The sequence below is a fragment of the Anomaloglossus baeobatrachus genome, chromosome 1 (genome assembly GCF_048569485.1).
Source record: "Anomaloglossus baeobatrachus isolate aAnoBae1 chromosome 1, aAnoBae1.hap1, whole genome shotgun sequence".
Lineage (NCBI taxonomy): Eukaryota > Metazoa > Chordata > Amphibia > Anura > Aromobatidae > Anomaloglossus > Anomaloglossus baeobatrachus.
This window is the reverse complement of record NC_134353.1, coordinates 660663912-660688261: the sequence shown is the minus strand read 5'-3', so window position 1 is coordinate 660688261 and position 24350 is coordinate 660663912. Positions and strand designations below refer to the sequence as shown.

At 47.7% G+C, this 24350-nt stretch overlaps 1 protein-coding gene across 1 annotated transcript in view; it reads right to left on the bottom strand.

Annotated features, from left to right (window-relative positions):
* The window catches only part of TPCN1 (two pore segment channel 1), a 126225-nt gene that overhangs the window by 36549 nt on the left and 65326 nt on the right, over nucleotides 1–24350 (bottom strand). Inside the window, exons 13-15 of the mRNA XM_075341680.1 lie at nucleotides 22912–22960; nucleotides 20001–20064; nucleotides 16231–16275 (exon numbers count right to left, since the gene is read on the bottom strand). Coding sequence (XP_075197795.1) covers nucleotides 16231–16275; nucleotides 20001–20064; nucleotides 22912–22960 — 158 coding nt within the window. The remainder of the gene's footprint in view (nucleotides 1–16230; nucleotides 16276–20000; nucleotides 20065–22911; nucleotides 22961–24350) is intronic.

Below are 24350 nucleotides of genomic sequence, written 5' to 3'. Positions count from 1 at the left end.
GCAGCAGACTATCCCATGGTTCTATGTCCCCCAATAAAGACTACGAGAAACAGGGTTTACGGTGAGTACTACATAGTATGAAAATAAAAAGTAGATTTTTGGTAAAGTAGAAAAAAAAATAAAATTAAAAACACATCTACAAGGCACTCTACAAACTTGTAGTTTTCATTACTGACAGTTAAAAGGGGTATTCCCATCTCCAAGATCCTATCCCAATATGTAGTAGGTGTAATAATAAGAATATCAAATACCTCCAATTAGAACTGTAGTATAGTTCTTCTGAAAAGTGATGTCACTTAAGGCTGGGGCCACACAGGGCACTAGTGCGATGCTCCCATGACAGTTGGCTCGCCCTGGCAGCACAGCAGGAGCCGAGTGTCATGCTAGTATCCCTGCGTCTGCGGTCCAACTGTGCGAGCGGACCTCAGCTGTGGGGGGTGGGCTGGCTCTCAGGAGGGGCGGGCCAGTGCTGAGGAGGGACGAAGGAGGGGAGGGAGGGATTTATCTCCTTCTCTCCTCCGTAGCCGGCTATTGCGATTCTCGCTCTGCACGCACAGTGCACCGGTGTACCGCGAGTGCAGTGCGATTTTTCTCTCGCCCCATTCACTTGGATGGGTGCGAGAGAAAAGAGTCTCGCATTACAATCGCAGCATGCTGCGATTGTTTTCTCGGTCCAATTAGGGCTGAGAAAATAATCGCTCATGTGCGCCCACACACAGGCTAGAATTGGTCTGAGTGGAATGCAATGTTTTATCGCACTCCACTCGCACTGATTTTCTCGCAGTGTGGCTTAGGCCTAACTCTTGTGCACAGCCTTACAGCAGTTTAGGTATCCAAGGTTGCAGACACTCATATAGGGACAGTTAGCTAGTTGCTAGTGGTCGTAACCATGGATATCTAAGCTACTGTCATGCCTGCCCATGACATAAGAGACAGGTTATCAGGAAAGCTAAACTACATTTCCAATTGGAAGTATTTGCTAATATTCTTATTATTACATATTGGTGAGAGGATGTTGGAGAAGGGAATCCCTTTTAAATATGAAGTCAGATCCTTAGGAAAGAAGCTGAGCAAAGCAATGTACAGACTCATGGAAAGTCTATACTGTGTACATTACTAGCCCCAACCTTTGGATACACCAAACAAAGCTCATTAAAACCAAGAGAGGCACAGTGCTCTGTTTTTGTTACTTTATTTCATTGATCAATACTTCTTACTAGACACAATGTCCTTCTGCAAACCTTGTGGCTGTTCATGAACACCTTATGCAACATAATATTTATCATTAATAACCTAAACTGGCCCAAAAAAATCCTGTTGTGTTGCTGGATCTATACAGTCTGATACAAAGATCTAACAGAGAATTTTTACAAGTCAGATCTAACATGAACTGCTTATCCCTGATGCAAATGGTCACTCAGCTGAGGGCTACACATGTTAAAAGGACTCTACAGAAAAGGGATTTAGTAGCTATACCTAGCTTTAAATGAACCTGTCAACATGATTCGCCCACCCTGTTTTTATGCTCATGTTGCTCTTTGCAACATAATGTTAGCCATACCTTTCCATAAAAGGTGGTGTTGACATGAATTTCTCACTACGTCAGTAACAACCCATCCAATCTACATAAGCAAATAAATCAAATCATAGATGTCCATAAATTTAGTGAGATGTAATAATGAGAAATGACAGAGGGAGAAACTTTACTATGCTTGATGAAATTTATTTAATACTTCGTACAAATGCATTTGTTGGTGCTGACAGCTTCAAGATGCCTCCTTTATGGAGAAACTAGTCGCATGCAGAGCTCAGATGTGATTTTGGTCCAATCTTCCACACAAACGCTCGTTAAATCCTGAAGGTTCCGTTTGTTCCTTAATTAAACTATGAGCTTTAGTTTCTTTCATAAACTTTCTGTTGGATTCAGGTCAGGTGATTGGCTGGGTCATTCTTGCAGCTTTATTTCCTCTCTCTGAAACCAATTGAGAGTTTCCTTGGTTGTGTGTTAGGGATCATTGTCTTGCCGAAATGTCCACCCTCATTTTATCTTCATCATCCTGGTAGATGGCAGCAGATTTTTGTCAAGAATATTTTGTTACATCTGTCTCTTCATCATCCCATCAAATTATATGAAGTATGCCAGTGCCGTATGCTGAAAAACAGCCCCATACCATAATGTTCTCACCTCCAAACTTCACTGTTGGTATGGTGTTTTTGGGGCGATATATAATGCCTTTCGGCTTCCAAAATGGCTTCCAAGGAGTTCAATTTGGGTCTCATCTGACCAGACAATACTCTCAGTATTTCACAGGCTTGTCTAAATGTTGTTATGCAAACTTTAAATATGCTTGTTGTTTAGAAAATTTGAGACTTTCGTAGTGAGCATGTATACGGGCCATTGAAGATGAGTCTGTTACTTGATTCCAGGTCTTTTTGTAGGTTTTCACAGATGGTCCTTGGCACAACTCTTCTGCAACTTCTTCTCACACCTTTGTTTGAAATCTTGCAGGGACTACCTGGCCATGGCCGGTTTATGGTGAAATGATTTTCTTTCTACTTCCGGACTATGGCCCCCGACAACAATAAGGTTGTGAAGGTCTTGAGACTGCTCCCTAGTTTCTCCCCATCATGGGATGTTTGTTGTGTGACACCTTGGTAATGAGACACCTTTTTGTAGGCCATCAGTTGAACCAGCTGATATTTTTCCACTGCATTGCAGGATTGCTTTCCATTTACTGAAATTTCAGCTGGCATCAAGACTTTCCATGGCTTTTTGCACCGCTCTTAATGGGTGCCATTTCTCATTATTTCACATCACTAAATTTATGTACATCTATGGTTTGATTTCTTTGCTGGTGTAAATTAGACGGGTTGTTACCGACATTTGTTGGAAATTCATATCAATACCACCTTCAGAAATATATTTACTTAGAAAATTAGTGATGTGTTTAATACTTAATTTACCTACTGACTCGTATGCAATATGTTGCTCCCTAATTGAAAAAAATTAAGTAAGGATGGTTGACCTTAGGGAGATCAACATCCAGCACAGCGGAGACACCATCACGTGTTTCTCAACGCAGTGATTCTAGAACAATGCCCCCTGGGAAGAAGGGAATTTTGTTTACTTACCGTAAATTCCTTTTCTTCTAGCTCCAATTGGGAGACCCAGACAATTGGGTGTATAGCTATTGCCTCCGGAGGCCACACAAAGTATTACACTTAAAAGTGTAAGGCCCCTCCCCTTCTGGCTATACACCCCCAGTGGGATCACTGGCTCACCAGTTTTAGTGCCAAAGCAAGAAGGAGGAAAGCCAATAACTGGTTTAAAGACCAATTCAATCCGAGGAAACATCGGAGAACTGAACCATACCATATGAACAACATGTGTACCCGAAAAAACAGAAAAACCCCGAGAAAACAGGGCGGGTGCTGGGTCTCCCAATTGGAGCTAGAAGAAAAGGAATTTACGGTAAACAAAATTCCCTTCTTCTTTTTCGATCCTAATTGGGAGACCCAGACAATTGGGACGTCCAAAAGCAGTCCCTGGGTGGGTAAAAGAATACCTCGTGATAGGGCCGTCAAACAGCCCTTTCCTACAGGTGGGCAATCGCCGCCTGAAGGACTTATCTACCTAGGCTGGCGTCTGCCGAAGCGTAGGTATGCACCTGAACATGCTTGGTAAAAGTATGCAGACTCAATCAGGTAGGTGCCTGACACACCTGCTGAGCCGTAGCCTGGTGCCGTAATGCCCAGGATGCACCCACGGCTCTGGTAGAATGGGCCTTCAGCCTTGAGAGAACCAGAAGCCCAGTAGAACTGTAGGTTTCAAGAATTGGTTCCTCGATCCCCCGAGCCAGGGTGGATTCAGAAGCTTGCGACTGTTTACGCCGACCAGCGACAAGGACAAAGAGTGCATCCGGGTGGCGCAGGAGCGCCATGCGGGAAGTAGAACCTGAGTGCTCTCACCAGAACCAACAGATGCAAATCCTTCTGAAATTGATGGACTGGACGAGGACACAAAGAAGGTGAGGTGATATCCTGATTGATATGAAAGTGGGATACCACCTTAGGGAGAAATTCCGGAATCGGACGCAGAACTACCCTGTCCTGGTGAAGGACCAGGAAGGGAGATTTGTATGAGAGCGTTGCTAGCTCGGAAACTCTCCTAAGAGACGAGACCGTTACTAGAAGGCCACTTCCCGAGAAAAGCGGGAAGGGCGACCTCTTTCAAAGGCTCGAAAGGCGGCATCTGGAGAGCAATTAGAACCTTGTTCAGATCCCAGGGCTCTAACGGCCGCTTGTACGGAGTGCTGAGACGACAAACTCCCCGTAGGAACGTGCGTACCTGAGGAAGTCGTTTCTGAAAAAATACAGATAGCGCTGAGACTTGTCCCTAAAGGGAACTGAGCGACAACCCTTTTTCCAACCTAGATTGCAGGAAGGAAGGAAACATAGACGATGCAACCGGCCAGGGAGAAACACCCTGCGCCGAGCACCGAGATAAGAATATCTTCCACGTCCTGTGGTCAATCTTGGCGGACGTTGGTATGCTAGCCTGTCTCATGATGGCAACCACGTCCTGAGGTAATCCTGACGACACTAGGTTCCAGGACTCAATGCCACACCATCAGGTTGAGGGCCGTAGAATTCAAATGGAAGAATGGCCCTTGAGACAGCCAGTCTGATTGGTCTGGTAGTGCCCCCGGTTAGCCTACCGTGAGGCACCACAGAACCGGGAACCACAACATCCTCGGCCAATCTGTAGCGACGAGGATGGCGCGGCCGCAGTCGGTCCTGATCTAGCGCAGCACTCTGGGCAACAATGCCAGAGGTGGCACATAAGGTAGCTGGAACTGCGACCAATGCTGAACTAAGGCGTCTGCCGCCAGAGCTCGATGATTGTGAAACCGTGCCATGAAGCTGGCACATTGTTGTTGTGCCGTGACGCCATTAGATCGACGTCCGGCCTCTGTCAGCGGCGCCAGATCTCCTGAAACCCGTCCGGGTGAAGAGACCATACCCTTTCGGCCACACCCCGGCGACTTAGGAAGTCAGCTTCCTAGTTTTCCACGCCTGGGATGTGAACTGTGGATATGGTGGATGCCGTGTCTTCCACCGTAGAGATTCCTTGGCCGCCTGAGAAAGAAAGACGACTCTGTTGAGGGAGGTCGACTCCCCGTCCCATTGGCGGAGAATGTCACATTGTAGTGGACGCAGATGAAACTGCGCGAAAAGAACTGCCTCCATTGCTACCATCTTACGTAGGAAGTGCATGAGGCGTCTCAATGTGTGCGACTGGTTCTTAAAGAAGAGATTGCAGCCCGTAGTGAATGCTGTTTGTCTAGCGGAAGCTTCACTATCGCTGAGAGAGTATGAAACTCCATGCCTAGATATGTTAGCGATAGGGTCGGGGTCGGATCTGACTTCAAAAAGTTGATGATCCACCCAAAACTCTAGAGAGTCTCCAGCGCAACGTTCGGGCAGTGTCGGCATGTTTCCTAAGAGAGTGCCTTGACAAGTAGATCGTCTAAATATGGGATCACAGAGTGACCCTGAGAGTGCAGGACTGTGACTACTGCTGCCCTGACCTTGGCGAAGACCAGTGGGACTGTCGCTAGCCGGAAGGTAGAGCTACGAACAGAAGGTGTTCGTCTCCTATAACGAAGCGTAGAAACGCTAGTGCTCTGGATCAATCGGCACGTGTGGATAAGCATCCTTGATGCCTAATGATGCTAGGAAATCTCCTTGGGACATTGAGGCGATGACATGGCGGAGGGATTCCATCCGGAACTGCCTGGTGTCCACGAGCTTGCTGAGCAGTTTTAGATCCAGAACGGGACGGAACGGCCCGTTCTTATAGGCACCGCAAATAATTTGGGGTAAAAACCGTGACCTTGTTCCTGAAGAGGAACGGGGGTCATCACTCTTTCTGCCTATAGAGTGCACCCTGTTTGCAGAAGAGCAGCGGCTCGGCCGGGAGGTGGAGAAGTTCTGAAGAATCGAGTTGGAGGACGAGAAGTGAGCTCTATCCTGTACCCGTGAGACAGAATGTCTCACACCCAACGGCCATTGACCTATGGCAGCTAAATATCGCCAAGGCGGGTGAGCCTGCTACCGACCGAGGATGCGGAGAGAGGAGGCCGCAAGTCATGAGGAAGCCGCCTTGGAAGCGGGTTTTCAGACTGTCTCTTTTTTGGGCGTGACTGAGCCCGCCAAGAATCTGAGCTCCTCTGATCCTTTTGAGTCCACATTGGACGAGGAAAAATGGGACCTGCCCGAGCCTCGAAAAGACCGAAACCACGACTGCCTCCTGCTCTGTTGGGGTTTGTTGTGTCCGGGCTGAGGAAAGGATGAATCCTTACCCCTGGACTGTTTAATGGTTACATCCAAACGCTCACCAAACAGTCGGTCAGCAGAAAAAGGCAACTGGTTAAGCAACCTTTTTTGGAAGCAGAATCTGCCTTCCATTCACTTAACGAGCAGACCAGGCTCTGCTTAAAAACACGGAGCAGTGGAGGCTACTGCCGTACGGTTCGCAGAGTCTAGGGCAACCTGAATCGCGTAAGAAACAAATGCAGACATTTGAGAGGTTAAGGATGCCACCTGCGGCACAGATGTACGTGTAACCGTGTCAATCTGTGTAAGACAAGCTGAAATAGCTTGGAGTGCCCCAAGGGTGAGAATGCTGGAGCCAACGGTGCGCCGACAGTCTCATAGATGGATTTAGACCAGAGATCCATCTGTCTGTCAGTGGCATCTTTAAGTGCAGCTCCATCTCCCACTGCAACTATGGATCTAGCTACAAGCCTGGAGATTGGAGGATGCCGCTTGGGACACTGGGTCCAGTCCTTGACCACGTCAGGGGGCAGGGATAACGTGTATCCTAAGCCGTTTGGAGAAGCGCATATCTGGATAAGTGTGGTGTTCCTGGACTGCCTCTCTGAAGGCAGAGTGGTCCAGAAAAATACGTGAAGCTGACTCCTCCACTGGAGGAGCTGGGTGAGAAATAACCAACATTCTATTGATGGACGCTATAAGATTATTCACTATGGCGTCACCATTAGGTGTATCCAGATTGAGAGCGGTCTCAGGATCAGAATCCTGAGCCGCTACTTCCGCCTCATTACACAGAGAGTCCTTCTGCTAGGACCCTGATGAAACCGAGGGCCGCTCATAGTGAGCCCGCTTAGGCTGTCTGGGACTGACGTCTGTGCAGAGCCGTGACTCTGGGATGCGTGTGACATTCCCGGAGCTGTTAGTTGTTCACACTGAGGGGGGCCATGGATCAATGATTCAACAGTGCCCATGTTGTGAGAGACATGTCCGGACTGCTAGGCTTCTAGTATCATAGCCATAGTCTCAGAAAATCTGTCAGTAAATACTGCAGACACCGTCCTCATCCTCTGGCCATTAGCAGAGACTCCGGCTGAGTTGATATAATGGGGGTCTATGTAACCTGCCGGCCGTATAGCCGTACATGCTGTACCGGCTGCATAGAAAAACATGTGGTTCTGCACCTTTGTTTTACACAGAGAATATGCTGATAACTCCTCCGCACAATCCAGGAGGGTATATACAACGTGCGACCAAACAGTGCAATGTATATAGTACAAGCATATCTATAAGTGCACTTCTGCACTAGTGGGGTTAGCACCACAGGTGCTGCTTAACGCCTGTTGCAGCGATTGTGTGACTATCAGAATGCCAGGGTCTTCCACACTTGTCTCTGTATCGTACAGAAACTGACACTAATGGCTGCCGGCGTCCTTGTAGAGAAGGAAGCCGTGGGCGTGCCTGAGAAAGTGCGGGAATCCGGTTTCACAGTGCACACAGTGAGAGGGGTGGAGTATGCAAAACATACTCCAGCTCTCAGCGCTGCTGTGCTATGCAGCGTCACGCCCCTACCCTGACTGTCAGGCCTGTGGGCGGTAACGAAGGGAGACTAGGCCCAGAAGCCGGGGACTCGAGTTAATAAGCGCGGCCGGCATATCAGTGCTGGCCGGCGCGGAAGTCCCCGGCGCACCACAAATCCCAGCGGCGCCTTAAATAAAAATGGCAGCGGCGGTTAGCGCAGTAGTCACCCAATACACTAACACACCCAGCAACGCTGTGGTGTGCGATGGCACTAGTGCGGACAGCGCCGCTGTCCCTGGCGCACTAACACACCCAGCAGTGCTGCCGTGTGTCTGCGCGGTCCCCACAGGGACACAGAGTACCTCCATGTAGCAGGGCCATGTCCCTGAAGATACTCCGCTCCATGTCCAGCAGATACCAGGGGCTGTGGATGGAGCACGGTCTCAGTGCCTGGAGACCGATAGAATCCCACTTCACCCAGAGCCCTGTAAAAAGGGATGGGGAAGGAAGCAGCATGTGGGCTCCAGCCTCCGTACCCGCAATGGGTACCTCAACCTTAACAAACACCTCCGACATGAAGTGGGGTGAGAAGGGAGCATGCTGGGAGCCCTGTATGGGCCCTCTTTTCTTCCATCCGACATAGTCAGCAGCTGCTGCTGACTAAACAGTGGAGCTATGCGTGGATGTGTTGCCTCCTTCGCACAAAGCACAAAACTGGTGAGCCAGTGATCCCACTGGGGGTGTATAGCCAGAAGGGGAGGGGCCTTACACTTTTAAGTGTAATACTTTGTGTGGCCTCCGGAGGCAATAGCTATACACCCAATTGTCTGGGTCTCCCAATTAGGAGCGAAAAAGAAATATGCAAAACAAGAAAGCCGCGGAGACACCATCCATGTTTCTCAACGCTGGCAGGAAACTAGCCAGGTCTTTCACTGGGAAGGAACAACCACTGGAAGGGCAGTCTCCACTCAAGGAAAACGCCTATGCCAAAACATGGTATCCATCCACAGACAGGTGTTTCGGGGTATTTGCCCCTCATCAGTGTGGAGTAGGAAACTGGCTAGTGGGAGCAATGCCTAGTAAAACACGTGATGGTCTCCGCGGTGCTGGATGTTGATCTCCCTAAAGTCAACTACCTATGTAGCCTTTTACTCGGCATTGCTCCCACTAGCCAGTTTCCTACTCCACACTGATGAGGGGCAAATACCCCGAAACAGTTGTCTGTGGATGGATACCATGTTTTGGCATAGGCGTTTTCCTTGACTGGAGACTGCCCTTCCCGTGGTTGTTCCTTCCCGGTGAAAGACCTGGCTAGTTTCCTGCCAGCATTGAGAAACATGTGATGGTGTCTCGGCAGCTTTCTTGTTTTGAAAAAAAAGAGAATTTTGTTTACTTACCGTAAATTCTTTTTCTTATAGTTCCGACATGGCAGACCCAGACCATGGGTGTATAGCTTCTGCCTCCGGAGGACACACAAAGTACTACACTAAAAGTGTAGCTCCTCCCTCCGAGCATATACACCCCCTGGATGACAAATCCAACCAGTTTAGTGCAAAAGCTGAAGGAGGACATCCACCCATAAGTAGAGATAGAGTAAAACCCGGAATAACCGGAACCTCTGTCTACAACAACAACCGGTGAAAAACACACGGAACCAGAAAACTGCCAACAGGCAACAGGGAGGGTGCTGGGTCTCCCATGTCGGAACTATAAGAAAAAGAATTTACGGTAAGTAAACAAAATTCTCTTTTTCTTCATCGTTCCTTATGGGAGACCCAGACCATGGGACGTCTCAAAGCAGTCCATGGGTGGGAAATAAACAGAAACTGAGAAGTAGGCAAAACCTAACTTCACCAATGGGCGACAGCCGCCCGAAGGATGCGTCTGCCCAAGCTCGCATCTGCCGAAGCATGAGCATGCACTTGGTAGTGCTTCGAAAAGGTGTGCAGACTAGACTAAGCAGCAGCCTGACAGACCTGCTGAGCCGTAGCCTGGTGCCTGAAAGCCCAAGAGGCACCGACAGCTCTGGTCGAGTGCGCCTTAATCCCCGGCGGGGGAGGCACCTGAGAACATTGGTAGGCATCGGATATAGCCGACCTAATCCAACGAGCTAGGGTCGGTTTAGAAGCCGAGAGACCCTTGCGCTGACCTGTGGTCAGCACAAAAAGAGAGGTGCACCGCCTAAGAACAGCGGTGCGTGACACATAGATCCGGAGCGTCCGCACCAAATCTAAAGCATGCAACGCTCTCTCAAAGCGATGCACAGGGGCCGAACAAAAGGAGACAATGAAATGTCTTGGTTAAGGTGGAAAGGAGACACCACCTTAGGGAGAAAGTCCGGAGTCGGACGGAGAACCACCTTGTCTTGGTGAAAAAACCAAAAAGGGTGACTCCGAAGAGAGCCCAGTCAAATCAGAGACTCTCCTGAGAGAAGTTATGGCCACTAGAAAGACCACTTTCTGTGAAAGACGAAACAACGAAACCTCCCTAAGAGGCTCAAAGGGGGGTTTCTGTAAGGCCGTGAGGACCAGATTAAGGTCCCAGGGATCCAGAAGTCGCCGGTAAGGCGGAATGATGTGAGATGCGCCCTGCATGAAGGTGCGCACCTGAGCCAGCCGGGCGATATGCCGCTGGAACAACACTGACAGAGCCGAGACCCGTCCCTTGAGGGAATTGAGGGATAGTCCTAGCTGCAGACCGGACTGTAGAAAGGACAGGATGGTCGGCAAGGAAAACGGCAAAAGAGCATGGCCGGATGAGCGACACCAGGACAGGAAGATTCTCCAAGTCCTGTGGTAAATCCTGGCCGAGGAAGACTTCCGAGCCTGAGTCATAGTGGAGATGACCTCGGAAGGAATGCCTGAAGCCGTAAGGATCCAGGACTCAAGAGCCACGCCGTCAATCTGAGAACTGCAGAATTCTGGCGGAAAAACGGACCTTGTGAGAGAAGGTCTGGACGGTCCGGGAGATGCCTCGGCACCTCTACGGACAGACGGAGCAGTTCTGGGAACCAAGCTCGCCTGGGCCAGTCTGGGGCGATGAGTATGACCCGACGGCCCTCCTTCTGATCTTGCGCAGGACTCTGGGCAAGAGAGCTAGAGGGGGAAACACGTAGGTCAGACGGAACTGGGACCAATCCTGAACCAGCGCGTCCGCCGCCAAGGCCTGAGAATCGTGGGAGCGAGCCACGTAAACCGGAACCTTGTTGTTGTGCCGGGATGCCATTAGATCCACTTCCGGAGTGCCCCACTTGCGGCAGATTGACCGAAACACTGCCGGATGCAGGGCCCACTCGCCGCTGTCCATGGTTTGACAGCTGAGATAATCTGCCTCCCAGTTCTCTACGCCTGGGATGTGGACTGCGGATATGGTGGACTTGGAGTCCTCCGTCCACTGAAGGATGTGTTGAAATTCCAACAGGGCTAGGCGGCTGCGAGTCCCGCCCTGGTGATTGATGTAGGCAACTGCTGTCGCGTTGTCTGACTGGACTCGAATGTGCTTGCCCGCCGACAGGTGGTGAAAAGCTACGAGAGCTAGGAGCACAGCTCTGATTTCCAGCACATTGATCGAGAGGGCTGATTCGGACGGAGTCCAAGTGCCCTGTGCTCGGTGGTGGAGAAACTGCTCCCCAGCCGGATAGACTGGCATCCGTGGTGGGAATCACCCAGGACGGGGCCAGAAAGGAGCGTCCTTGGGACTGCAAGGAAGAGGTCCGCTTGTCCCAACAGCGGAGAATGTCCAGCTGCAGGGGACGCAGATGGCAAAGGGAACCGCTTCCATTGACGCCACCATCTGACCCAGCACCTGCATGAGGTGCCTGATGGAATGATGGCGGAGCCTCAGCAGAGAGCGAACCGCCAGATGAAGGGACTGCTGTTTGACTAAGGGCAGCTTCACAAGTGCCAGCAGAGTCTCGAATTGCATCCCTAGGTACGTAAGTTCCCGGATCGGGGTCAGAGTGGACTTGGGCAGCTTGACAAGCCACCCGAATTGAACAAGCGTGGCGAGAGTGAGCGAGACACTCCGCTGAGAGTGAGCGAGACACTCCGCTGACAGTCTGTACTGGATGAAGCCTTGACTAGAAGGTCGTCCAGGTAAGGAATCACTGCCAACCCCTGGAGGTGCAGAACCGCAACCACTGCTGCCATGACCTTGGTGAATACACGAGGGGCCGTGGCTAACCCAAAGGGGAGAGCCACGAATAGGAAATGTTCCTCTCCGATTACAAAACGTAGCCAACGCTGGTGTGAAACTGCGATTGGCACATACCGATAGACATCTCTGATGTCGATGGATGCTAAGAAATCTCCTTGGGTCATTGACTGATCGCAGAGACTCCATGCAAAAATGCCGCACCTGAACATGCTTGTTGAGAAGCTTGAGATCCAGGTCGGAAGGCACCGTCCTTTTCGGGGACTAGGAAGAGATTTGAGTAGAAATCCCAGAACCGTTCCCAGTCGGGAACTGGTACAATTACTCCATTGGTCTGCAAGAATGCCACGGCCTGTGAGAAGGCGGCGGCCTTAGAGCAGGGGGGAGTTGACAGAAAAAATCTGTTTGGCGGGCTGGATAGAATTCTATTCTGTAGCCGTGGGAGATGGTATCCCACACCCACTGATCGAAGACGTTTTGAAACCACACGTCGCCCAAGTGGGAGAGCCTGCCACCGACCAAAGGACGTTGCTGGCGCGGCCAGATAATCAAGAGGAGGCTGCCTTGGTGGCAGCAGCTCCTGCGGACTTCTGAGGACGCGGCTTCATGCGCCAGTTGGTTTACGGACCTTGGCTGAGTTAGTGGACGAGGCTGAGGGCTTAGAGGACGACCAGTTAGAGGAACGAAAGGAACGAAACCTCGACTGGTCCTGCCCTGGACAGGATTCCTGGGTTTGTGGCATGGAAGTGCTCTTCCTGCCAAAAGCTTCCTTAATAATTTCATCCAGTTGTTCACCGAATAGACTGGTCCCAGCAAAAGGGAGCCCAGCAAGGTACTTCTTAAGAAGCATCTGCCTTCCGCTCTAGAAGCCACAGGAGCCTGCGGATAGCGAGGGAAGCAGCCGAGGCCACCGCAGTGCGGTGACAGTCTCCACCATGGCAGACATGGCATAGGATGAAAAGACTGAAGCCTGGAAGTTAAGGCAACCATTTTGGGCATAGAGTCCCTGGTGAGGGAATGCATCTCCTCCAGAGAAGCAGAGATGGCTTTGAGAGCCCGCACTGCTGCAAAAGATGGGGAGAACGAGGCCTCTGCCGCCTCATATATAGATTTGGCCAGAAGGTCAACCTGGCGGACAGTGGAATCCTTAGAGAGGTGCCGTCAGCCACTGATACAACTGTCCGGGCTGAAAGACTAGACACCGGAGGGTCCACCCTTGGTGAATGAGCCCACTCCTTGACCACCTCTGGTGGAAGGGGAAAACAGTCATCAGAACCACGCTTTAGGAAGCGTCTGTCAGGACAGGCTCTGGGCTAGGTCACCGTGGGCTGAAAAACTGGAGTGGTTAAGGAACACACTCCTTGTTCTCTTAAGGTATACTGATGCCTTTCTGCCAGCGGGGGATGCTCCCCTGATACAGGCGGATTGAGGTCCAGTACAAATATAATGGACGCAATCAAATCATTAGCATCTGCGTCACCTTCGGACAGCTCAATGGGGTACATGAAGTAGCGTCCGAGCCCCTAGTAAAGGCATCCTCCTCGTCCTGCGAGTCAGCTCGTGATCAGAGCCGCGGGAGTAGGAAGGAAAGGGGACCCTGCGTCTCCATTTTAGGAGGACGGGGTCTGAGACCAGATGAAGAATCCTCTGTGAGCTTTGCTGAGCGAGCAGCAGAAGCGCCCTGAGAAGGGGGCTGATGCATGCTCAGCAGTGTCCGGGACAGCTGTCCCCAGGAGAAACCGGGGGTTCAGCCACCGGAGCCGGAGCGGCCGAGGGACCACTGAGGAGCTTCCAGGCTGAGGGACCACTATGTTAGAGCAAGCATCACAATGTGGTTATGTGCTCGGTACAGGCAGTACGAGTCTACATGCAGTGCATATTAAGAACAGCCTTGCAGCCCTGCTCTGATGTGAGACATGCTGCAGAAGTGGGGGCTCTGTCCAAAATGACCCCCAGCAGAGTATATAAACAGAGTATGTAAGCAGCTGCACAACCGGAGGTTGTGATTTGCCAGACTGTTTAACATAGAGACATCTCTGTGCCCTCCAGATCCCCCAGCCCAGGCCCCCATTTGTCACAATGTGGTTATGCAGACACTGAGAACGCTGATAAAATGGCGCCGGAGCGAGGAGAGGGGGCGGGGCCTACTCTGAGAGCGGGATCCGGAGGGCAAATGAGGTATACAGGGGAGGGAATCTTTCCTCACTGAGGAGTGTCCGTTCCCTGTGCTGAACAGCCGCTGGGCGGAGCCGCACTGTCCCTCTGCATGACTGACATGCAGGGGCAGTGAAAAACGAAACTGGGCCTCAGGCGAAGCCGGGGCCTAGATTTAAACATGCGGCCAGCGTGCAGGCACCATCGGCGCGGTTCTCCAGTGAAAACTGGAGAACCGGCCGGAAATGTTAACACAGTCATATAACACACTCTCCCCAATATATAAGTACAAGGGACCCCTGGAAAGACCACTTTCTGTGGTAATAACGTCTCAATACTTAGCTTTTGAGACGCAGGTGCCAGGTCCCTGGGGGGGGGTGATCGCTCCGTCCGGCAGGATCCTGAAAGGGCTGCGGATGGAGACCGGTCTCCTGCAAAGCAGTGAGAACCGTGATGGCTCCCACTTCAAGCCAGAGCCTCAGGGGATGGTGAAGGAGCGCGGCATGTGAAGGCTCCAGCCTTGTAAAATCAACCTTAACAGCACCGCCGACACAGTGGGGTGAGAAGGGACATGCCGGGAGTCCAGATTGGACCCGCTTTTCTTCCAAATCTTTGAAATCAAAAATCAAAATTCAGAGAATGCATGTGTGTGTGACCTCCTGAACACAAAGCATTGAACTGGTTGGATTTGTCATCCAGGGGGTGTATATGCTCGGAGGGAGGAGCTACACTTTTAGTGTAGTACTTTGTGTGTCCTCCGGAGGCAGAAGCTATACACCCATGGTCTTGGTCTCCCATAAGGAACGATGAAGAAAATTAAGTGATATGGAAATAAGGCTTGAGTGCTCTTAGTGAGTTAAAAGCACTTCAAGACTTTGTCTACCCTCCTTCTTGACTGATAACTCACTGGGTTAACTGCTATGGGAATATAGCAGGGTGGCAGACTCTTGGCAAGTGCTTTGACAAACCCAGAACACTTAAGACTCATTTGCATATGCATTAAAATATTGCAAGATATTATAAAAGTAAAAGGTATGTATGACACTATCTTTTAGAGGACAACATGACCATATAAACAGTTTGGGAGAGGATCGTGCTGCTAGATCCCCTTTAATAAATATTGATAAAAATTGAAGTGTCAAAAATACTAAACATTAACAAAGACAATTGATTGGACTAATAACATTGGAGTACTGCTTTAATGCAGGACATCTATGAGGATGTGGTAGCATAAATCTCCATAAACAATGCAAACCTAAGTACCGTGTTTTTTCAAAATAAGCCCTCCCCCAAACATAAGCCCTAGCAGCGATTTTCAACATTTTCAGAGCAAGGCTTAAATATAAGCCCTCCCCTGAAAATAAGCCCTAGTCGCGATTCAGTAATGAAGTGTCCGTTCAGCTAAAAAAGATAAAGATAATGGAGGACACTTCATTATAGACAGCGCCCCCCCCCGCAATCACACTCACCCGATGCTGAGCGGCAGTACCTGCCATGATCGTACCCCTGCACACATCAGATCACACACACACACAAACATCGGATCACACACACACACAAACATCGGATCACACACACATTGCATCACACAAATACTCAGCACATCCAGCGAAACAGATTTCTTCTCGCCAGCAGAATCCTGAGAGGCTGTGCAGTGCAGCAGCGCAAGGACCTGCGGCCAGAAGTATTCGGTAAGGCTGGATTGTGTCAGCGTGTGTGTGTCAGCCAGTAGCAGGGAAAAACAGCGTGCAGTAACCACCGGAGCTCACAGGAAGGACCTGGGATCCACGCAGACGTCCGGGTCTGGTAAGTTCTGGTAAGTATGAGTCTCCAAGGAAGGGGGGGGGGGTCTGCTTTTTTGTTGTTTGGGTGGGGGGGGGGGTAAACGTACCCCCAACATGTTTCTCCAAAAAAAAAATATGAGACAGTGTCTTATTTTTGGAAAAACACGGTATATAAACCATGTACTACTGTCAGTCATCCTAGTTCAGACGACTTCTGATTTGTCACCCAACTCACAATCATGTATACATAAAATGAAAAGAGATGATGAAATATTGTACTCACATACAGCATACTGAAATGCTTTGGAATTTGCCAAGACGTTAATACCTAATTAAGAAGGTACAGAACACTATTAGTAAATTAAAAATCTCATACATTATGTGGGAAGATAAGGCATTAAAATACAGTAGGTGTCAAGCTTACATCTCAGTTATTAAAGGGAATGTATCGCTATATCTACTCATACAAATAAAACATCACATATAAACTTCACATTGGAGCACACACAATATGCAATTACCATTTTTCTACAGCTCACTTTTCAGCTTTGCTCTATAGATTAGGGCAGGTTGAGCAGAGTCACCTTTATTATCAGTGGGTGTTGAATTTATCAACATATTGTAGCTTTGTTAAACATCATACGAGTACACACAAAAAGAATGCTTCTTCGCTACAACTCCCTGTTTTCAGGTGGAGAAGTGATTGTTCACTGGAGACTATTATGGACGCTTTACATGACCATATAGTGAATTTATCTCAGTCTATATAATGGCCTCAAGTCTTGTGTCATGGTAGTTTCTCTGCTATAAGAGTTTAGTGGCAGGTTTGGGGTCCAAGTCTCACTTTCCCCTGTGAGATTCTGCTATTTAAACGTGTTTTCTCTTCCTTTGGCAGTTGTAGGGTTAATGGCTGTATGCCTTGCCAGCAAGCAGGCCAATTACCAGCTTAGGTGTTTCCGGTTTGCGACTACTCCCAGTCCCTTAATATACCTTCTGCTACCAGCAGAGAAGGCCGTTATTCTTGATTCATTTGGATGGTAGTCCTGGAGGTGGAAGGAGCTGCTGAAACCCTTTGCCGAGTTGCTGGTGTGGCTGGAGTCTTGGTTCTGACTGCAGCAGTCTGTTGAACTGTTTTACCTGTCTGTCTTCCTTTCCTGGTGTCTCGTTTCAGTACAGCAGTGGAGCTAGCATCCTTTACCTGTCCGCTCACTAGCCAGGACTACTGTAGGGTCATCTCAGGGCTTCAGGTTCCTGCTCAGTGACAGGTGAGGAACCTGTATAGGGACTGGTTAGGAGTGCAGGGTACAAAGTCAGGTAAGTGGAGGAGGTGTCCATCTTCCCTCTCACTAGCGCTGGGGCCCACCATTGTTAAACTGTCCCCAGTGTACCCCTTGTTTGTCGTAGTGTTACCCCTGTTTAGTTGTGTATTTGGCCTCACGCCGGACCTTCCCTAGTCCACATCGTGACATCTTTACCCAACTGCATTTATTTTCATAAATCAATAGTACGGGTGAATATAAGAAAACTTTGCAATATATTTTAGCAGAGAAATAGTCTTTTTTGTAGATTTATAAGCCATTTCAACTTACGGAACTTACAATCTCCTTTGATAAACAGTTAAAATTCCTCTTATTTAGCAGTATGGAGTCAGGTTACATCAACCATTATACTCTAAGGCTCTGTGCCCACGTGTGTGTATTGCATGCAGTTACGCTGCGCGTGCGTCCTGCGTCCCCAGCATAATCTATGAAAATTGTGCATCCATGCGCACATTGCGTTTTAGAACGCGGCGATTTGCATGCTGCCAAATTGCTGCATTCTAAAAAGCAACATGTCACTTCTTTCGTGCGCTTTAGATGCAGCCCCCCTCTGTCTATGGGAGGGGCTGCATCCAGAGCGCATGAAATCAGCTTTTCATTACGGACTGTTTCTGCAGCGATTTGAAGCGCACGTGTGCTGTTCAAATCGCTGCAGAAATTTCTGCAGGGACAGAACACAATGTGGGCACATAGCCTAAGAAGAGGGAAGGATGGAGAAAGAAATCTGGCAGGAGGAGACTCTGAAGAACTGGTGTGAACTGTGTAACAACCCTTGTGTGTAAATCAAGTTTATTAAACTTTAAACACCACAAAAAAGGCATGTTTAACAAACAAGATAATGACCTCTAAAGGCAATGTATGTTGCCCTGATAAGTTAAGTTATCTCTTCCAACAGAGTAAGGGGTGCTTCACACACAGCGAGCTCGCTTTTTGTGACGCAGCAGTGACCTCATTAGCGATCTCGCTGTGTGTGACACTGAGCAGTGATCTGGCCCCTGCTGCGAGATCGCTGCTCGTTACACACAGCCCTGGTTCGTTTTCTTCAAAGGCGCTCTCCCACTGTGACACACAGATCGCTGTGTGTGACAGCGAGAGAGCGACGAAATGAAGCGAGCAGGGAGCAGGAGCCGGCATCTGGCAGCTGCGGTAAGCTGTAACCAAGATAAACATCGGGTAACCAAGGTGGTTACCCGATATTTACCTTAGTTACCAGCCTCCGCAGCTCTCACGCTGCCTGTGCTGCCGGCTCCGGCTCCCTGCACATGTAGCTGCTGTACACATCGGGTTAATTAACCCGATGTGTACTGTAGCTAGGAGAGCAAGGAGCCAGCGCTAAGCTAAGCGGTGTGCGCTGGTAACTAATGTAAACATCGGGTAACCATACCCGATGTTTACCTTAGTTACCAGTGTCCGCAGCTTCCAGACGCCGGCTCCGTGCAAGCGCAGCGTCGCTTGCACGTCGCTGCTGGCTGGGGGCTGGTCACTGGTCGCTGGTGAGATCTGCCTGTTTGACAGCTCTCCAGCGACCATGTAGCGATGCAGCAGCGATCCTGACCAGGTCAGATCGCTGGTCGGATCGCTGCTGCATCGCTAAAGTGTGAAGGTACCCTATGCTAATGAACAAAGAAAGGGACAAGTTCACTTTCATGCTATTAATAGATCACCTGAATGGTTAACATAGCCAATTTAAGCAGAAGATCCAAGTTTAAAATAACACAGGGAGCTGAAAAATGTAGATAAGGACAAAAGAGGGGGTACAAATAGAAAAAAGCAAAGAAAGTTAAAGAGGTATATAGGAGGAAGAAAGATGAGCAGGGTAGAGAAGAAGGAGGGGGTAAGGTGTAAAAGATTCCCATCTGGACCACCACAGGCCGTTATAGGCCAAAAATCCAAGTGACATGACCAGATCGATGATCAGAGTCTATTACTACCTCGTGGAACCTTAAGCCAGAAAGGTAGTTCCGGCGTCTCTAAATATAATCTAGGGTGTCCAAACCTTGATGACCTTCTCTGTTGAGTCTGTTACTTGGCCTATCAGTTCCTCCATCCTGAATGTATCATTAAGTTCTGATACAAATTCTGCACGAGTGGGAACGCCAGTCTGCTTCCAATATCTAGGAATCAGTTCCCTTGCTGTTGACCAGAAATGTCTGATGAAGCACGTTTTAAAACTGGAAATGGAGACCGCACTAAGAGACATTAGAGCCACCTCTACTGACTGTTGTATCTTGCTATTGGTGATTGGAAAGCTGGATTCACATCTACATTGTCAGTACTGCTGTATAATTTCCTTCTCGCTGCTCTTACATCCATTTATATGCTAACTAAAGATATAGCAGAAATATTCCTCTGTGTGCTGTATATGGGAAACATCACAAAAGCTAATCTCCCACCAGCTCAAAGTCAACTGCAAATTAAGAGAGAACCTGCAAAGTGCAAGATGTTTCATAAAATGGCCAGAAATAGTGTTATTCTTCATGTCGACACACAACATCCTATTCAGAAAAGCTACTTGGGCATAATACAGAAAAGAAAAACCATCCACTATGCTTATATTATATTCTTATAATATATTCTTGTATATCTTGTGAATATGACCCTATGCTTATTGACACTTTCTAGCCATTAACTACCATTCATTTTTGTCCTTATAAAATACAAAAAGCCTTTACACATAATAAATCACTCAGTAATAGTGTAGCTAGTAAAAGGAAACAGCTGATTTGTCTCACACCTTTAAAGATAAGGAGTGCTGTAGGAGGCAAGTCATCAAACCAGTGCTCTCGAATGCGTTGTACCTGCCAATAAAAGAAAATTGGTATTATGGAATTTCAATCATAAACATGAATTTTACTGCAGTAATCTGTTGAAAGACTCAAAATAATTTTATTATCCTAGTCAACTGCAAAACTGAGTATGCCAATATAGAAGCATTTACGTATGATCCTCCTCAATTATCAGTATACTTAAGATTCATTTACATTACTCGAACAGTAGTACGAAAGTCTGTTAAGCTACAGATATAGGGTTAATCTGAAGGTTAATAGCATTACTGTTATGACTGAACCTTCGCACTCTCATGGGGATGGACAAACCAGGAGAGATGTGGATTTCTGGTTTTACAGGTCACAAAACAGGTTAGTACTTGCCCTAGACCTGACACCGATTTGTCCCTGCCTCACAGTGGAGGTTGGAACCCTAAGATCATGTAATGGCCCCCTCCACTTTTTGACAGCTGACCCCAAGTGTCCATAACTGAACCCTAACTATAAACAAAGTGTAACACAAATCAACAAAACATAAATGAAGTGCACATAGGTAGAGGGTGAGGCACAGGGCTAGGAACGTGCAAACACAGTTGTACAGAAATTATGGAATACAAGAAACCAAAAAGAATAACAGAATACATGGAAACCATCCCAAACCTAAATGAAACAAAATAAGAGATAACTGAGACAGGATTTACAAACACTGCAGGGAATAGCAATGTCGAAGTAAGAAAACATTAACCAAGGAGCTGGGACTCCAGACAACCATCTATCCAGAAATATAGCTATCATTGAGGCATGTGAGTAGGGAGTATAAATAGCCCCTCCCAAAATGTGATTGGGCAAACCAAATGAGAAATTGCACGCACCTGAAAAGAAGTGAAATAGGAAGGCAAAGCATAAGAAAGACAAGAGATCCTTCAGCAGTTAGACAAACACAAAACAGGCTGTGGTCCAACCAAGAGGGAAACCGACCAACAACCAGAGATCACCGGTCCGAACCCCGGAGTGGAGCCTTGACAATTAGAATGCTGTCTGGATGCCTTACTGAAAGTGCGTCTAATTGGGAAGAAATTAACTTTATGCACAGAGGTATTACAGTCATCGCTCACTGTGTACATTATGAAAGCACTGCCTGGCACTTTGACAGCTCACTCAGCAGCACATCTTTGGACTGCAAGCTGTCAAACTGCCGGGGCATGCTTGCAGCCGCTGCTCACAATGCTGTGAATGGTGTTTGTAAGTGCTTCGTGCAAGACGTTATGATTGAAAGCTTTCCTCCCGATAGCCGCACTTTCAGTAAGGCAGACAGGCAACAATGTAATGCTATTCACCGCTGGATGATAGTGTTTGGAGACATGACTTGTTCCCTTTAATAGCCTGTTTACACAGGCAAATCACACTTCATATGACAATAAAAGTATCTGTAATACACTCCTCAATGAGGAAATTGCAACACCAAGAAGGAAAAGTTGTGGAATTATGCAAATCACAGGATGGATAGATATGTCAATGATATGCAAATGGTGATAGAAATGGAAAGAAAACAATGTTTAAAAACCTGAAATTCATTTAGTCTCAAGTTATGTCTTGTCTCCCATCGAACACATTTGGGACGTCATTGGTCAGCAATTGCAATGGGAGCTGCCATGATTTGTGTGCCCAAGTGCATTCAGCATGGCAGAACATTCCTCAGAAAACCAGTAATCTCATTGATAGGATGTCACAGAATGTAAGTAGGTGTACTTCTGCATGTGGTGCTCAAACTCAGTACTGAAATTCAGATGTTTAAAGGGAACCTGTCAAGTGCAATATGCACCCAGAACCACGAGCAGTTCTAATCCCTGCCTAACCGTCCCTGTATACACTCGCATAGATAAAAGAGATCTTTGGAAAAAGTATTTCTAAAGATTGTTTCTTAAAAGCTAATGAGATTTCGCAAGGGCGTAAGTTCACTGGCTAGCTAGCCCACATAGCATGGTAGAACACCCCTGTGGGCATACTAACATGCTAATGAGTGTGCAGAGACTCCGCACATACCTCAGTCTTCATGGCGGCCAGCGGAGGATGGATGCACATTGTGCATGATCCAGAGTCCCCTGAAGCTCCGATCATGTGCACTAAATTGATTCCGGGTGTCAGCTTCCCAGCTTCAGTGAGGTAAAGTGCGCATGACTGGAAGTCCAGGGGACTCCGGATCATGCCAGAGCACATCCATCCTCTGTCGGCCGCCATCAAGACTGAGGTATGTGCGGAGTCTCTGCACACTCATTAGCATGTTAGTATGCCCACAGGGGCGTCCTAACATGCTAAGGGGACAGATTAGCCAAGGGAACTCATGCCCTTGGGACTAGTCCCTGGCCTCATTAGCATATAATAAACAATCTGTAGAAATACTTTTTCTAAAGATCTCTTTATCTATGCTAGTGTATACAGGGACGGTTAGGCAGGGATTAGCAATATGCACCCAGAACTGCTCGTGGTTCTAGGTACATATTGCACCGGACAGGTTCCCTTTAAACATTATTTTTATTTTTTCATCATTTGCACATCAGTAACACATCTGACCATTCTGTCATTTTCATAATTTCCTTCTTGGTTTTGCAATTTCAATGTTGAGTGTAGATCTTTATGAGCCCATATCCTGCCATTGTTCTCGGCAGTGCGAGTCCTGTTTACTCAGGACGATGTGCTGCCAGTACGGTGATTGTTTTTGTGCAGAACAAAGATTATTTTACCAGTTTGTTGGGTGATCAGCAGCCTAATTGGACTGCATGACTATAGTGCAGCTAGTATTCCTGTGATCGCTTGTTCACAATATTCTTGCACTGTCAATGGACATTTACATTTAGGATAAGATTGTAGATATTCGCATACCTTCCACTTCAAGTCCACCACTTCATAAAAATGGTAAAATTCTGTTAACCTATAAAATACAAATTTCAGATAATGCAGTTGTACAACACTTATGGAAAAATTGAACACTTTAAGGCCGAGCCATTCAAAACAAACACCAAATAATTAACTTTTTTGGATGAGAAATTCTTAATGTGAATAGATTACCAGTATATGTTTTTCTGGGGTTTTATCTGACTTAAAGGGAATCTGTCAGCAGGTTTTTGCTACCTCATCTGAATCCAACAATGTATCACTTAGATTACTGGGTGCAGCCGTTCTGACAAAATTAGAATTTTTAGATTTAGCAAAGCAGCAGAGCTGAGAGAGCTGTCCCGCCCACACCAGACTCTCAATAGAGATTGTACATTGACAGCGAGGTAAAAATCAGAGAAGGAGCGTTCCGGACAGCCATGAGCATGACATTGTTCTCCAGCAATGATAATCACTAGGTGATAAAGCCTTTAGCTTAAGTAAACAAAAGCACAACAGAGTCCGGAGGCCCTGCGCCTCTGTTCCCTGCCATGATTGAACTTTTAATGTGAATACAATAAAGGATTACTTTTACATATGGTGAGTGCCACTTGATTTTTTTCTATAATAATCTGAATATAGCCACTATCGTGTTTTTGCAAAAATAAGTCCTCCCCCAAAAATATGCCCTAGCAGGAATTTTCAGCATTTTTGGAGCAAGACTTAAATATAAGCCCTCCCCCGAAAATAAGCCCTAGTCACGGTTCAATAATGAAGTGTCCATGCAGCTAAAAAAGTTACAGATACTGCAGGACATTTCATTATAGACACATTATAGGCACATCGCAATTACACTCACCAGGCGCCAAGCGGGAGGCCCTGCAGTGATCACACTCCCGCACACAAACCGATCTCTCACACACACACACACACACACACACACACACACATTGGATCGCACACACAATCAGATCGCACACATACTCACCACATCCAGCGACACCGATTTCTTCTCCACGGCAGAATCCTGAGAGGCAGTGAAGTGGAGCGCAAGAGAAATACCATGCACTATATGCTGAAATGGGCAAAAAAAATGACCTGCACATGATGGTAAGTATGACATCCATCCCTACGCGTGTCGCTCTATTTGAGCTTAATCATGGGAAGAGGATGGACAGTATTTGTTTTGATAGGTTTTCTCCTCCCGGGTGTATTTCCAGGTAGAGTCTTGTTGCTCACTAAGGATTAAAATTCTATTTGCTGAATACTGGGAAATTTAAGATCTTTATAGTGACACTATTTGATTGCAATACCATGTCTATTACTTTCTGATACATTTTTATATTATGCACTAGTTTTGGGCTCTTTTGGTACATGTAGGTTCTGTTATTTAACATAGTTGAATATCTGGATAAATGGTCTTTTGATCGCTGTCATAGAATTATATA